At 39.9% G+C, this 13,244-nt stretch overlaps 3 protein-coding genes across 6 annotated transcripts in view; all 3 read right to left on the bottom strand.

Moving 5' to 3' along the window:
* map3k2 (mitogen-activated protein kinase kinase kinase 2) overlaps positions 1–3,082 on the bottom strand; it is a 43,614-nt gene extending 40,532 nt beyond the window's left edge. The window contains exon 1 of the mRNA XM_040051306.1: positions 3,079–3,082. The gene's annotated coding sequence lies outside the window, so the exon portion shown is untranslated. The remainder of the gene's footprint in view (positions 1–3,078) is intronic.
* On the bottom strand, positions 286–6,929 carry LOC120746076 (claudin-34-like). The gene is made up of 3 exons (XM_040051308.1): positions 6,919–6,929; positions 3,026–3,082; positions 286–1,402 (listed from the first exon to the last, which is right to left on the bottom strand). The coding sequence occupies exon 3, from the start codon at positions 1,197–1,199 to the stop codon at positions 498–500; it is 702 nt and encodes a 233-aa protein (XP_039907242.1). The 5' UTR covers positions 1,200–1,402; positions 3,026–3,082; positions 6,919–6,929; the 3' UTR covers positions 286–497.
* Positions 6,930–7,894: 965 nt separating this feature from the next.
* The window catches only part of LOC120746073 (protein Shroom2-like), a 41,241-nt gene continuing 35,891 nt past the window's right edge, over positions 7,895–13,244 (bottom strand). For all 4 annotated transcript variants that reach the window (XM_040051304.1, XM_040051301.1, XM_040051303.1 and 1 more), the window contains 3 exons: positions 11,403–11,577; positions 11,033–11,305; positions 7,895–9,775 (listed from right to left, as the gene is read on the bottom strand). In XM_040051304.1, the coding sequence (XP_039907238.1) occupies positions 9,503–9,775; positions 11,033–11,305; positions 11,403–11,577 (721 nt within the window). In that variant the 3' untranslated portion in view covers positions 7,895–9,502. The remainder of the gene's footprint in view (positions 9,776–11,032; positions 11,306–11,402; positions 11,578–13,244) is intronic.

A 13,244-nucleotide genomic window follows, 5' to 3' on the forward strand; every position in this document is an offset into this window, starting at 1 on the left:
GTACACACAGACCCCCGTCACAGTATTCTCACTTTCACATTTACTTCAGTCGAGGTGCAATAAAACATTGAAAATGTGACGTAATCTGAAAAGGAAGTGTAATAAAATAATTTCAGCACACAATAATTTATTCAGCACACTGTGTAACATTTACATTCAGCTATTTAGCAGATGAGCATTATTAACGCATCAATGCAGTTTTTAAAGTAGCTTAACAGCTTTTGTCTATAAGGGGGATTTTTTGGCTCCAATTTTAAACCATAAGTTAAAGAGTTGTCTGTTTTGTAAGAAACATGTTATCTTCATTTTCCTGCTTCTCAGGCATATGAAGGTGAGGGCGTTATGGGTGTTTGCTGTCAGCAGATGAGTCATCCTCCTTGAGATTATAAAACTAGATGAGTCACTGTAAACATTTGAGGAGTTAAAAGGAAGAAACGAGTGTAAAGTCTGTGCAAAAACCTTTTTTTTTTTTGTCCATTTTATCACACACAAACTCCTCACAAGTGTTCCTGAAACTCAAATGTGGGGTTATCTTCCCCCCGGGTGTCATTTTCCTGGTGCACCTGCTCTCTCAAAGGCCTCTCTGGTAATCGATATGTGCAGAAAATAATCCCAGAGACAATCATCAGGACCGATCCCGCCATCCCGACACCAATGCCGCCTCCCACGTGCTGAGATTCAGGTGCTGGGGGGAGTTTAAACTCGGGCGGGAACTCGATGGTCTGATTGGTCACCACAGCGCTCAGATTCCAGAGGAGAGGCACGAGCGATATCGCAGCAGCGAGGAGGCACAGCACTCCCGTGAGGATGAAGCCGCGGCGGACCGTAGAGCTCTTACCTATCCCAAAGTAGACGATCCTCATGGAGTAAACACCACTAGCGTTCCCACAAACCCCCACCAGCAGAGACAGGAGCATGAGGACCTGACCTGCAGCAATTTCAGGTGGTGTGAAGGAATCGGTGAGCATGATGTACCTGCAGTACATAACCTTGAAGCCCTCGCTCACCACGGTGTGGCTGGCGAAGCAGACCCTCCAGAGTCCAACCCATGCCACACCGGAGGTGATCACCGCCCTGTCCGATACCTGCCACACCCTCCACTGGATCAGTCCAAGAGCCACGCCAGTGAGCATCCATCCCAAACAGGCCAGCCCGAGAGCACCAAACTGGGCGTGGCCTGTGTGAGCCAGGTAGGTCATAGCAGTGGATTTCCTGATCCTACTGAAGGTGTCAACAGGAGACCGAACACAGGTGGAAGGTGGGCGATGTCACCTCTGTCATGTTTTACTCTTCTGTGCTCCAGCACAGTCTTGCTGTTGTTCTGTTCTCGTCTCACAAGTCGTCAGTTTTTTCCCTCCTTCGTCTCCTGGGTTACCTCCTAAACAAGCACCTGCAGCTCCCTCTGAGAGGAAAGAAACACAGACACAGCTGTTAGTGAGCAGCAACAAAGCACCATCAACAAAGACTACAGGGCAGCATTTCAATTGGACTGTCTTCCTCTTCACCATCTCAGTGCAGACATACTTCCTATAAATACCATATGTACTTGCTTTTTAAGTAGCCTGTAGGTATTTTTATTTAGTATCTCTATGTGAAAATTCTTCAAAGTTATCTTAATATATTAGACTGTTAGTTTTGTATCCTTCACTTTTATTTTAAGAAAGATTTCCTGAAGTGTTAAATTGCCTGGACATATGTTGTTAGAAAAATGGGAAATGGACACAGAGATTTACCGAAACATGCCCATGAATGCTTGTAAATACAGTATATAAATTAAAAACAGAGTTTGTACAATTCTAACAAGCTTAAAAGTCAGTATTTGGTGTGACCACCTTTATTCTTCAGGACAGTCTGTCTCTCTTAGGCAGCTTTCTTGTCATGTCTTTAAGTCGTCTTCAGGAATAGTTCTCCAGGCTTCTTGAAGGACATTCAAAGCTCTTCTTTGGATGTTTCTGCCTTTTGTTCTGTTCTCTGTCAACATGATCCCACACTGCTTCAATAATGTTGAGGTCCGGACTCAGGGAGGCCGATCCATGACTGATAGTGCTCCACTGTGTTTTTTGTCTATCCAGGTATGATTTTACTGCATTAGCAGTGTGTCCGCGATCATTGTCGCATCATTAACTAGATCTCCAACACCACTGAAATGCAGCTCAAACCATTAAAGAGCCTCCACCATGTTTTGTAGATGCCATTGTAATTTTAATTTGGCATAGCTCAGCCTTTTCTGTCTTTCTTCTCTTTCTAAGAATGGCTTCTTGACAGCCATCGATCCACTAGGACAGTTTTTCCTGTTTCTAAAGACGTCACTTTTAGATACTGTTCATCTGCTGTAGATACATAAAATCATAGCTGTTCTTTTGGTAACTTTAGTTAATTTATAAACTACAGACACCGATAAGTACCTTTGAATTTCACTGGGCCCCATTTAAGCCCACTGTTAACGTATGCAAATATGCAGTCTTATGAGCATACATGGTGAGAAACAGCTTTACAGTGTCCAGGTGCTGTTTTATGATTATTCACAGAGTTGTTTGACTTCCATAAATGAATTTGACAATGAAGCTAAACACACAGTCAAATGTACATAATGACCTATGTCATCTCTGTCTGGTTTCTGACACCAACTAAACTGCTATAATTTCTTTGTTTAGCTTCCACTTTTTAAAGGAATTAACTGTGTTTCTGTTTCTCTTCTAACAACTAAAAGAGTTTTAGATAATGCTTAAAGGCTTTAAATACAACACCACAGACATTATGTGTATCTCGCTTTTTGTAATATTAAACTAAAACTAAAGGAACTTTCTACATGATGGAAAAGAAAGAAAACACACACCATTTTCTCTCAGTATTGATGAAATGAACATTCAGCCCTGCAAATTACCCTCACTCATGTTACCGACACTTGTTCCTCATATCTATTATACACAGCATGTGATGAAAGCAAGTTTTGAAGACATCAGGTCATTGAAATCCATTAAAAAACTGCAGCGTTTAAAGAGAAACTCTTGGTTTTGTTACGTACCTGAGTGGTGCTTTCGTGGAACACCTCCCAAGTCGCCTTCAGAGAAAGAAAACCAGACTAAAACTGCCAAACAGGAAGGCTTTTTTCATTCACAGGTACCCTGCAGCACTTCCTCATCGTGCACCAGTAACCTGGATACAGCTTCTGGTCATGATTGCGAAGCTGTAAATGACTGACAGAATAAATGTTTAGATGTAGCCGCTGTTACTGGTCAAGTCGTTTTAGTCTTTATGTCCTTTCAGATCACTTCACAGCTCTTTGTTGGGGCTTTTTTGTTATTTTTGAAATGTCCTGTCTTATTTAGGATGACTTGCAGATTTATACATACTGGGAAATTCATAAAGGTTTGTGCTGAAGTGTTTCAGTTCAGCTGTTTAAATGAGAACAATTCAGAGTAAAAATGTTTGCTAAATGAGTCTTTTAGAAGTGTAAATATGCAGCAAAGGTCTTGAGTCACAACAGTGGGTGTCTACAGCCATCTGTAAAACAAGGTGGAGGCTCTGTCATGGTTTGAGCTGCATTTCAGTCAGTGGTGTTGGAGATCTTTTCCAAAACGGATGAATTATGAACTCAGAAAAGTCCCATTAGAATTTGACCCACCATGAAAAACCATCTGGACAGAATCTGATTGGTCACAGCTTCATTTTCCAGCATGACAATGACGCTGTGTCACAGTTCTTGTCATTTGCCTGTTTTTAAATTATGGACTTTAATATTTTCTGTTATTCTTTTCTGTTACTTATTCTTTGTCAGCACGTTTGGTTTTCCTCCCCATGATATTCTTAGCTATTTTTGTATCTGGTTTCCCGCTCTTGTGGTTTTTCGTGACTCCTTGGATTTTGCCACTTTTTCATACATGTTTTTCTTTTGGACTGTTTCCTCGGTTGTTTTTCATTTGACCTACCAGTAATTTCAGTCTGCATTTAGGTGTCCTCTACTCACACACATCAGGACACTTGGACTGGCCTCCCCAGAGCCCGGACCTCAACATTATTGGAGCAGTGTGGGATCATATTGACAGAGAACAGAACAAAAAGCAGAAACATCCAAAGAAGAGCTTTGAAGCTCAGACTTTGCTGAAAAATAAAGGTCAGCATACCAAATATTGACTTTCAAGCTCAGTAGAATTGTACAAACTTTTTTTTTTGACCCATATACTGTATTTACATGTATGTTTGCACATTTCAAGAAATCCTGCACTTATTTCCCATTTTCCTTGCAACATATAAAGAAATGAGGGATGGTTCAAGAATTTTGCGCATTACTGTATCTCCTAAGCATAGCACCACACTGATCAGTACCACTACTTGAACATTATTATTCTCTTCTCTTCCCTTTAAATATATTTTAATGACATGGAAACGTGATGAAGACGATGATTTCTTCTGTTTAATGGAGGGGAGGTTTAATCCAGAGCCTTTCTCTTTCTTTTCTCTTTCCCAATGAGAAGAGAGAGATCAGAGCAACAGCAGGGAGGACTTACAGTAAAGTCGAATCTCTGGGCTTGGCTATAGCAGTGACTCATTCACAGCAACATTACTGACCTTGAACCATCCCCTGGCTGTGCTGTCTTACACTCAGGCTGACTTCCCATGATGCACTGAGATATTTTCCTCCACTCCTTTACTGCAGGTCGTTAACTTTAGCCGACTCTCTCCTGAGTGCTTTGTCCTGAGTTTTTTGTTGGTGATCTCTCAGAACTCTGTTCTGTTAAAAAGGAGTTCTTACTCCCTGCTATCACCAAGTGCTGCTGATTATTGAGGTTTCTTTCTCATATGTACCTTACAATATGAAGCTTGTGCAATGTGCTAGAAATAAAAGTGAAATAAGGTGAAGGGTTCTGGGAAGGAGAAAAAAGCTCTGATCCCTTAGAGACGATAAAAGACAGGAGTGGCTGTGAAACGTCACGGTGCAAAGCTATAAAAATGGATAATATATAATATCTGAAACACTGAGTAAACAACAGATAAAGACACCTTCTTTTTTTTGGCTGGTTATGGTTTCTGAATGACAAACTTCTCTTCACCTCTGCTTTACCTCAGCCCAACCAAAACAAACAGAACCAACATGTGACTGTTTCAAAGGTCAAAACCAAATATCTTTGTTATTTAAATATTATCGGTGCCTTACTAATCTTTTTATTCACAGGTAATCTGACACAGCTATCATGCTGCTTTAAAACCTGTAACAGGAGCCCAAAATGCTGCTTTAAGTGAGTCACTTGTTTTTTTCCTGTACGCAGGAGTGTGCAGACATCATTACTCATGCACACAGCCGATGATAAAACATGCCTTTCCTCTAGTGCCACCAAACAAGTTCAGTTTAAGGTATGTTTAAGTACAAGGTGTAATTGTCAATTGATTGCTACAGTAATAGTTAAATCCAGTTATTTTAATTTACATTTTTCCCTATTTTCATGCCCATCGATCTTCTAAGTGCTTACATTTAATGATTATGTTCATATTTGTGCACATATGTGATGAGTGTTCAGATCTTTACATAGGAAAGGCCAAACAACCATTCTTAACATACTGTGCTGTGAAAAAGTATTTCCCATTCCTCATTTCTGATTTCCTCCTGTTTTTTGTGCATATTTGTCACAATTACATGTTTCAGATCATCAGACAAATGTAATATTAAACAAAGGTACCCCGAGTAAACACAAAATGCAGCTTTCAAATTATGTTTTCATTTCTTAAGGGAAAAAAATGTATTTAAACCTATCTGGCCCTGTGGAAAAATCTTGAATTTAATTGTGATTAACCAAAACTGAGTTCAGTCTCACTAAACACACTCAGGCCTGATTACTGTCAGACCTGCTTAAGTTAGAAATCACTTAAACAGAACCTGTCTGACCCACCGACCACAATTTAAAGAAACAAAGTCAGTGACATCTATCACTCTGGAACAGGTTACAAAACCATTTCTAAGGTTTTGGGTGTCCAGTGAAACACAGTGAGAAACATTATCCACACATGGAGAAGACTTGGAACAGTGGTGAACCTTCCCAGCAGTGACCGACCTTCCAAAATTATTCAAGGAGGTCACATAAGAACCAGAACAACATTGAAAGAACTGCAGGCCTCACTTGTGTCACACATTCAACAATAAGACAGAGACTGGACAAAAATGGCGTCCATGGGAGAGTTCAAGGAGAAAACCACTGCTGACTAAAAAGATCACAAAGGCTCGTCTCACATTTACCAAAAACATCTCGATGATTCTGGAACAATTGAGTTCTGTTACATCTGACATAAAACCAACAGCGTTTCAAACAAAGAACATCACAGCAACAGTCAAACATGGTGGTGGTAGTGTGATGGGGCTGCTTTGCTGCTTCAGGACGACTTACTGTAACTGATGGAATAATGAATTCTGCTCTGAAGGAGGATGTCCGACCATCAGTTCAAGACCTGAAGATTTAAGTCCAGAGTCAAACTCTGGACTTAAATCAGATTAAGATGCTTTGGTATGGTGTTAAAAAGGCCGTTCAGATGGAAAACCCTCCGATGTGAGTGAAGAGGACAGGGCCAAAATTCCTCTGCAGTGATGTCAAAGGTTTATTGACAGGGATCAGAAACGCTGGATTGCAGTTCTTGCTGCCAATGTGGCACAACCAGTTATGAGGTTTATGACACACTTACTTTTCCCACACAAGTAGGTTAGGCTTTTTTCCCCTTAATAAATGAAATGATCATTTAAAAACTGCATTTTTCATTTATTCTGGTTATCTTTGTCTGATATTAAAATTTGAGAGAGGCGTTAAGGAGGCCATCTGCAAATAGCGAACATGAAGTGTGGGCTGTACATGAGGCTACCGCAGGCACATCTTCACATGCTTACTTCTTACATCGGCCTCCACAGAAACACCAGCAGTGTCTCAGTCCTTTTACTCGGGAGAGCAGAAAATCAGTCACTATTTACGCACTGCTGTATCGAAAACAAGCAGGAGGAACATTAGCACTGTGTCATGAGAAGATAGTCCAGTTTTTATCAAATTCACCCTTTATTCTGGCATAAATAAAATAGCTTCACTCTAAAATGAGATGTGCATCACATGTAAAAATAACATCTGGAAAGCAACAGTTTGTAACAGAAGAATATTTTCCTCAACAGATCGTAACTCTTTTTACCATTTTGGATTCAAACATGTTCTTTCTAATCTTATTAGACAACAAAAAAGTATGTCATGAAAAAAAAAAATTAATTAAACAACTTGCCTTCTTTCTTTCTTTCTTTTTTTTTAGAAATGATTTTCACTGGGTAATCCAAGTTGAAATGTTTGCTGAGCAGTTATGTGTTTCTTTACATACATTTCCAGACAAAGCTTTACAATAAATTACTACGAAATATTACCTTAAAAACATAAAACATACGTGACCCAGCCACTTTCAGCAAGTTAAATAAAAAGAACATTAGAGGGGACTGGAAACACTGCAGGGTGAGCAAAGTAACAGCGTAATTCGGTTTTATGAGCTTTGGTTTTATGAGGTGCAAAAGAAACGCAGCTTTCATACGGGGAATGAGGAAAATATCATAATTCACGTGTGGTAGCGGTTCTATGTATTAAACTTCACAAGGGTCTAGATAAAGGCTCAGTTTCATAGCTTAGAAAGGCTTCACACAGCGAGCAGCACTATCAGCATTTAACACTCAGTGTAGAAATATGTATGTATTAAAACTCACCCTTACTGTAATATTACTTGATAAATATATTGACCTTGGCTAATAGGTGTTTAAATAGTGTGATAAAATCATAGAGTTGGTTCACTTTGTGCTGGTTTGCTTTACTCCACAATACAGACAGGGGGCGCAGCTCTTCCACAAAAAGCTGTACTTTGAGTTCCTTGCATAGACTGTATATAAAAATTGGAACAGGAAGCCGTCACTGCAGTACCTTAAACTTGCATTTTTTTTTTAAATAAAGGCCACCAGGGGGCGATACCTTTAGTTTAAAAAGACTTCCAGTTGTATAGGGGGCTAATAGTAAAGAGATCTTTGTGACCAAAGTAAACACTTACTTAATTATTCAGTTACTGTTTTCAAGTCTTTTTGAATGAAACGTGACACACATGGCAACCAATCAGATCAATCACCAAAGACCTATTCACATGAAGCCGCAAAGTTTTCTGTGCAGCTTGATAAAAATATTCCAAGATATCAGTATTTCACTCTGGGTCACAAAGCCTGTCTATTGAGAGGACAGTCTACTGACACCAATGACAAGCAGAAGAAGACATGCTTGCGGTCACCATTTTGTGGGCCACTGGGGCTCCTATTTTAATATAAAGAAGTGTGGGCTTAATATAAAGACAGAAAAAAAGGGAGGGCTGGGGAAAAACTGAAAACATACAAATTCATGTTAAATTCTGCAACCATGTCTCTGTAACTTGGGCCCAGTTATTGATTGCACTCCTCTTCCTCTCTGTAGTCACATGAGTTTAGTGTGAGCATACCATTGGCTAACAACTTGTCAATCATGAGTCATTAGCCAATGGGTGTACAGTGTCTTTGATTTCTCTGTCAAGTCCAACCCTCTGTCAACACATCTGCTTTTGAAGCACAAAGACACCAAAAAATCTCAAGCTAAGGCTTCATAAGGGAAATTTGCTAACCAAATGGTGACGTTGTGGTCCCCCATCTTTTATATACAGTCTATGGTTTCTGGTTTCATCTGTATTTGTCAGCCTCTGCTTGGGTAACGAGTAATGTTCTGACACTCTGAGCCCATTTTGCCAAAAGGGGAGTTCTGATACAGCACCTGCACGCAATAATGGTTTTATCTATTACTGACTTTAATTAAGTCTGTTAAGCAGCAAAATAATATGAGAAATAGACCAAAGCAGAGAGGTATCTTGCCGCCCTGTATGTCCAAGACAAACATGCCTGGCATGATTCCACTAATCAAATGACAACACATTTGTGTTCTTGTCGAATCCTTCTGAGTAAAAACTGACCATCAAAAACACCCCACAGTTTTAAAGTGGACCTGTTATATGTGCTCTATGTTTATGTTCATACTACGTATGGCCATCCCTGTGGCCCAAAAGATCCAAACACTCGGTTTTGGACAGTTTTTTTTTCTAGTCTTTGCTTTAAATTATGTCGTGGAGAAGTCCCACCCACTGTTTACGAGGGGCAACCAGTCAGACATATAGAAGGTAAAACAGCTGTTGTCGTGCTGCACCAGGGCCCAGAAAAAAGGAACAATTTTAACCTGTGAGTCATGTGAAGCTACTCTATGAGAGTCCAAGAATCACAATAAGAGCTGGAAATGAGCAGTGGTGGTCCACTCTAAGCTGTTTAAGGTGTAACTGACTAATCCTGGTGTCTGATTTGGTTTCTGAGGCTCCTCAGTTTGGTTTTAACAAACAACAGCAACTCCACCAGCATCAAATCTAGGCTGAGGTCATAAACTCACACGCAATTCAAAGATGTTCATATAAAAATGCTACATGGTTCATCCTCTTGTCTGATTCAGAGCAGTGGCCTCTGCTCTAGTGGCAGACTGTCCATCAGGCACTTCAGCTGCTCCTCGCCCAGCTTGATCTTATCTTCCAGCTTGCGTTGCTCGATAATGAGCGCAGACTTCATCTTCACGAAGTGCCTGTAGTCGTCCAGGCTCTCCGTGTCCAGGTGGGCCTCCATGATGCTGGACACCAGTCGTTCCCGACGGTCCAGGTTCTCCTTCAGCTCCTTGGCGTCTTCGTGCTGCCGCATCAGCAGCTTTCGCTTCTCAGTCAGGGTTTGCTGATGGAGGACAGATATGAGTTATTAATCTAGAACATCATCTATGGATCATGTAACCACATTAAACCTGCTTAGTGCAGCAAAAACAGTAAAACAGAAAACTTCTTAGGAAGCAGTTACGTATTCACACAATCCAGCATTCATTAAGCTAGATTATTCTTCATTTAGAGTCCTAGAGGTAAATTGGTGGAGACAAACACAGTTAAAGCCAGCTCCTGAGGGAACTATGTGCCATATCTGCTGCACTGTAGATTCATTACCTGAATTTAATTCCAGTTATGATTTAAGCTGCCAACAACAATAATGTCATATGATTATTCTTTTGCATTTGTTTTTTACTGCAGAGCTCATTTCATAACAGCAGAGAGGTACAGTACTGTGCAATTTCTTTACATTTGTTAGAAAAATAGGAAATATATGCAGTGATTTATTGAAACATGTGCAAACATACATGTAAATACAGCAGATAAGGCAAAAACAGAGTCTTTGTGCAATACTAAGAGCTTGAAAGTCAATATTTGGTGTGACCACCTTTATTCTTCAGCACAGTCTACTTTCTTGTCATTTCTTTAAGTAGTCTTAAGTAGTCTTGAGGAATAGTTCTCCAGGCTTCTTGAAGGATTCAAAGCTTAGGATGTTTCTGCCTTTTGTTCTGTTTTTTCTTTGTTTTTGTTTTTTTTTTTTTTTTTTACGTCAGGTCAGGTACAAGGACTAAAGTAAAGGACTAAGTAAAAATGAGTGAAGCCAATATCCAGAATGACCTTCAGAAAGCCTGCTAAACCCTTCAGAGAAAGTCTGGATCCATGGAAACAAAATGTAAAGAAATGTGGGTTGGCTCAAGACTTTTGCACAGTACTGTGAACTAAAATGTTTATACATTATTAAGGTACACATACATACATTATTAAACTACACGTTTGGCATCCATGGACAAATACAGTGTTTTGTATGTTAAGTGAATTCAATTAGCATTTTTTATGAACATAAACAGAAGGTAAAGATTGTTTTACTGTACTGTTGTTATTGCAGCTGCTGTTCTGTCACTGGGCTTCAGGAGGGATGATTAAATAGATTAGCTCAAAGCTTTTCATCTTTTTCAGACGTGTTCATATTTGTAAACTACAAACAATAAATGTGCTGTGAAATACACATAAACAAAACTATAAAATTAAGAGCTAAACAAAGTCCTAAAACTTAGTGTAAACTTCCATAAAGCTGAGGGAAGCAGTCGATTTGGTGGACAGTGTCTGGGGTTACCTTCTCCTCTGGCGGTGCTTCATCCTCCAGGCTGTTGAGGGCGTTCTCCACCCGGGCAAGCCGGCCCGACAGTGACAGCAGCAGGCTCACCACCTTGTCCAGGTCTCCCACGAACATGCGGAACTTGTCGAGCTGGTTGGGCTGACAGACGCGCTGCACGATGGCCTCCACCTCACGGCCCAGAGCCTCATTGTCCTCCACATCCTCCTGCAAGCTCTGCCTTGCCTCCCGCAGCACCTCCAGCTTCTTTGCAAGGCTGGAGATCAGCTCTTGCTGAAGTTGATGAAGTAGACACATAAAAACAATCCATTTACTACTTTAGGATGGCAGAATGGCATGCATAATAAAACATAAAGTGGGCATATTTTACCTTTTTATTGACCAGATCAACATCCAGCTCATCCTCTGAGTCTTGCTCCTCCAGCTGCTCCTGCATGTCCTTCATCTTGATGAGGAGCTCAGCTTTAGGAGCGGATGTGTTATAGTAGGAGGAGCTGGGGACTAGTGAGGCGGCTGCTGACACAGACACTTCCTCCTCCTCCCTTCTGAAATGCACAAGGACAAACACAAACACTCTGACGCAACTTTTACTGACACTGCACGTCTGCACCCAAAATCTTCGAAGTCCTCAACTGGAACTCTTCTGGTGATGTCACCAAAATATAAAAACATTCGGTATGTTCAAGCGATCATCAGTTCAAACAATTGAACGTAAGTAAAAGTTATTTAGATATGTCACAACTTTGTAAAAGTGTGGATAAAGACACAAGCTGTCATCCTCAGATGAGAGGAAATCGGTTAGGATATTCAGGAACAACCCAGAAACCACCAAGGCTCAATCCTACCATGAACTGGAAACTGATGAAACACCAGCATTACTGTCCACAATACAGCCAGTTTTACATCGTCATGGATTGAGATTCAAGATTCAAGAGGGTGCTGACCAAGAAATCTGACAAATTAACACCTTTAAGCTCGAATGAAATCTTCCCAACCCAAATGTCTTCTAGAGAAATGTTTTATAGTCAAACAAGACAAAGTTTGAGCTGTTTGTCCACAAATACAAAAGGTATGTTTGGAGGAATAAAGCTGAGGCTTTCAAACCTAAGAGCACTGTACCAGCTGCCAGAAATTGGACTACACTTTTAAGAGTAGTCCAATTTCTGGACTACACTTAAAAGCTTGATCTGTGCTGGAAATAAACCAATTTAAATTAACTCTACAAATTCTGACAAGAAGAGTGATCGAATATCAGCCAGAATTATACCAGAACCTTACTGATGGCTACCTAAAGCATTTGATCCAGGGACAACTTGTTAAGGGATATTTTACCAAAAATGATTGGAAGTGTAGGTTTATGTTTGAGCTTTAATGTATTTTTTGTTGAGTTGTTGTTTTTAAAGTCATTAAAGATATATGCTGTACAATGATTCCATCCCTGAAAGGAACAGTTCAAAGAAATCCTTTAAAGCACCAAATTACCATGACATTCACACCCATGATGAGTGGATATTAACTCCTGACCATAACTGCATTTTATTAGTATAGGAAAGGCCTTTTGCCACAAATAGCTTTAAAAAGTAGCCAGAAATAGTCTAGACAAATATGTTTTTGTCTACTAAATGTGATTTTGTACAACATCCTTCAATTATGTTGGCTGACTCTGTTATTTGTTTTAAGTGAATGCTAAAAACTCAATTTTATAGGTTAGTGTTTTCTTAATCTGTTCTCCTTCATTTGTTGTTATAGTTTGAAACCATGCATGTATAGGGCTGTTCGATATAACGATATATATCGGATGCTATCGTTTGTTTCGTGGTGTCGCAAAATAAACTGTTTATGGCAATATTTTTTCGTCTTGATGGTCACTGTAGTGGCTATATTAATTTCTTAAAGTTCTCTCTTTCTCTTATATTTAATATAACCACACTACTGACGGACAAGCACCTGTCTTTATGCTTTGTGGTTAGCAACAAGGACGGTAACAGCATCGCGTGTCCGCTTGTTTATGTTCCACATAAACCTTTCACAATAAAGCTCAAGATCCTGTTTAGACTTTTCAAAATAAACTGAATCACGTGAAAGAGCAGATTATTTACGGATGAGAAGCAAAAAGAGCCGTCAGGTGCTAAAAAATAAGCCTTAGACTCAAACGTTAAAACAGGCTTTTCCCCGCAGCACGCCGTGTAATAAATACTCACAAAGAAAACAG

Source organism: Simochromis diagramma, unplaced genomic scaffold, assembly GCF_900408965.1.
Source record: "Simochromis diagramma unplaced genomic scaffold, fSimDia1.1 OVJJ01000107.1, whole genome shotgun sequence".
NCBI classification, from domain to species: domain Eukaryota; kingdom Metazoa; phylum Chordata; class Actinopteri; order Cichliformes; family Cichlidae; genus Simochromis; species Simochromis diagramma.

What these genes read in the sequence shown, in the direction of transcription:
- LOC120746076 (XM_040051308.1), bottom strand. Translation starts at nt 1,199, where the DNA reads ATGACCTACCTGGCTCACACAGGCCACGCCCAGTTTGGTGCTCTCGGG.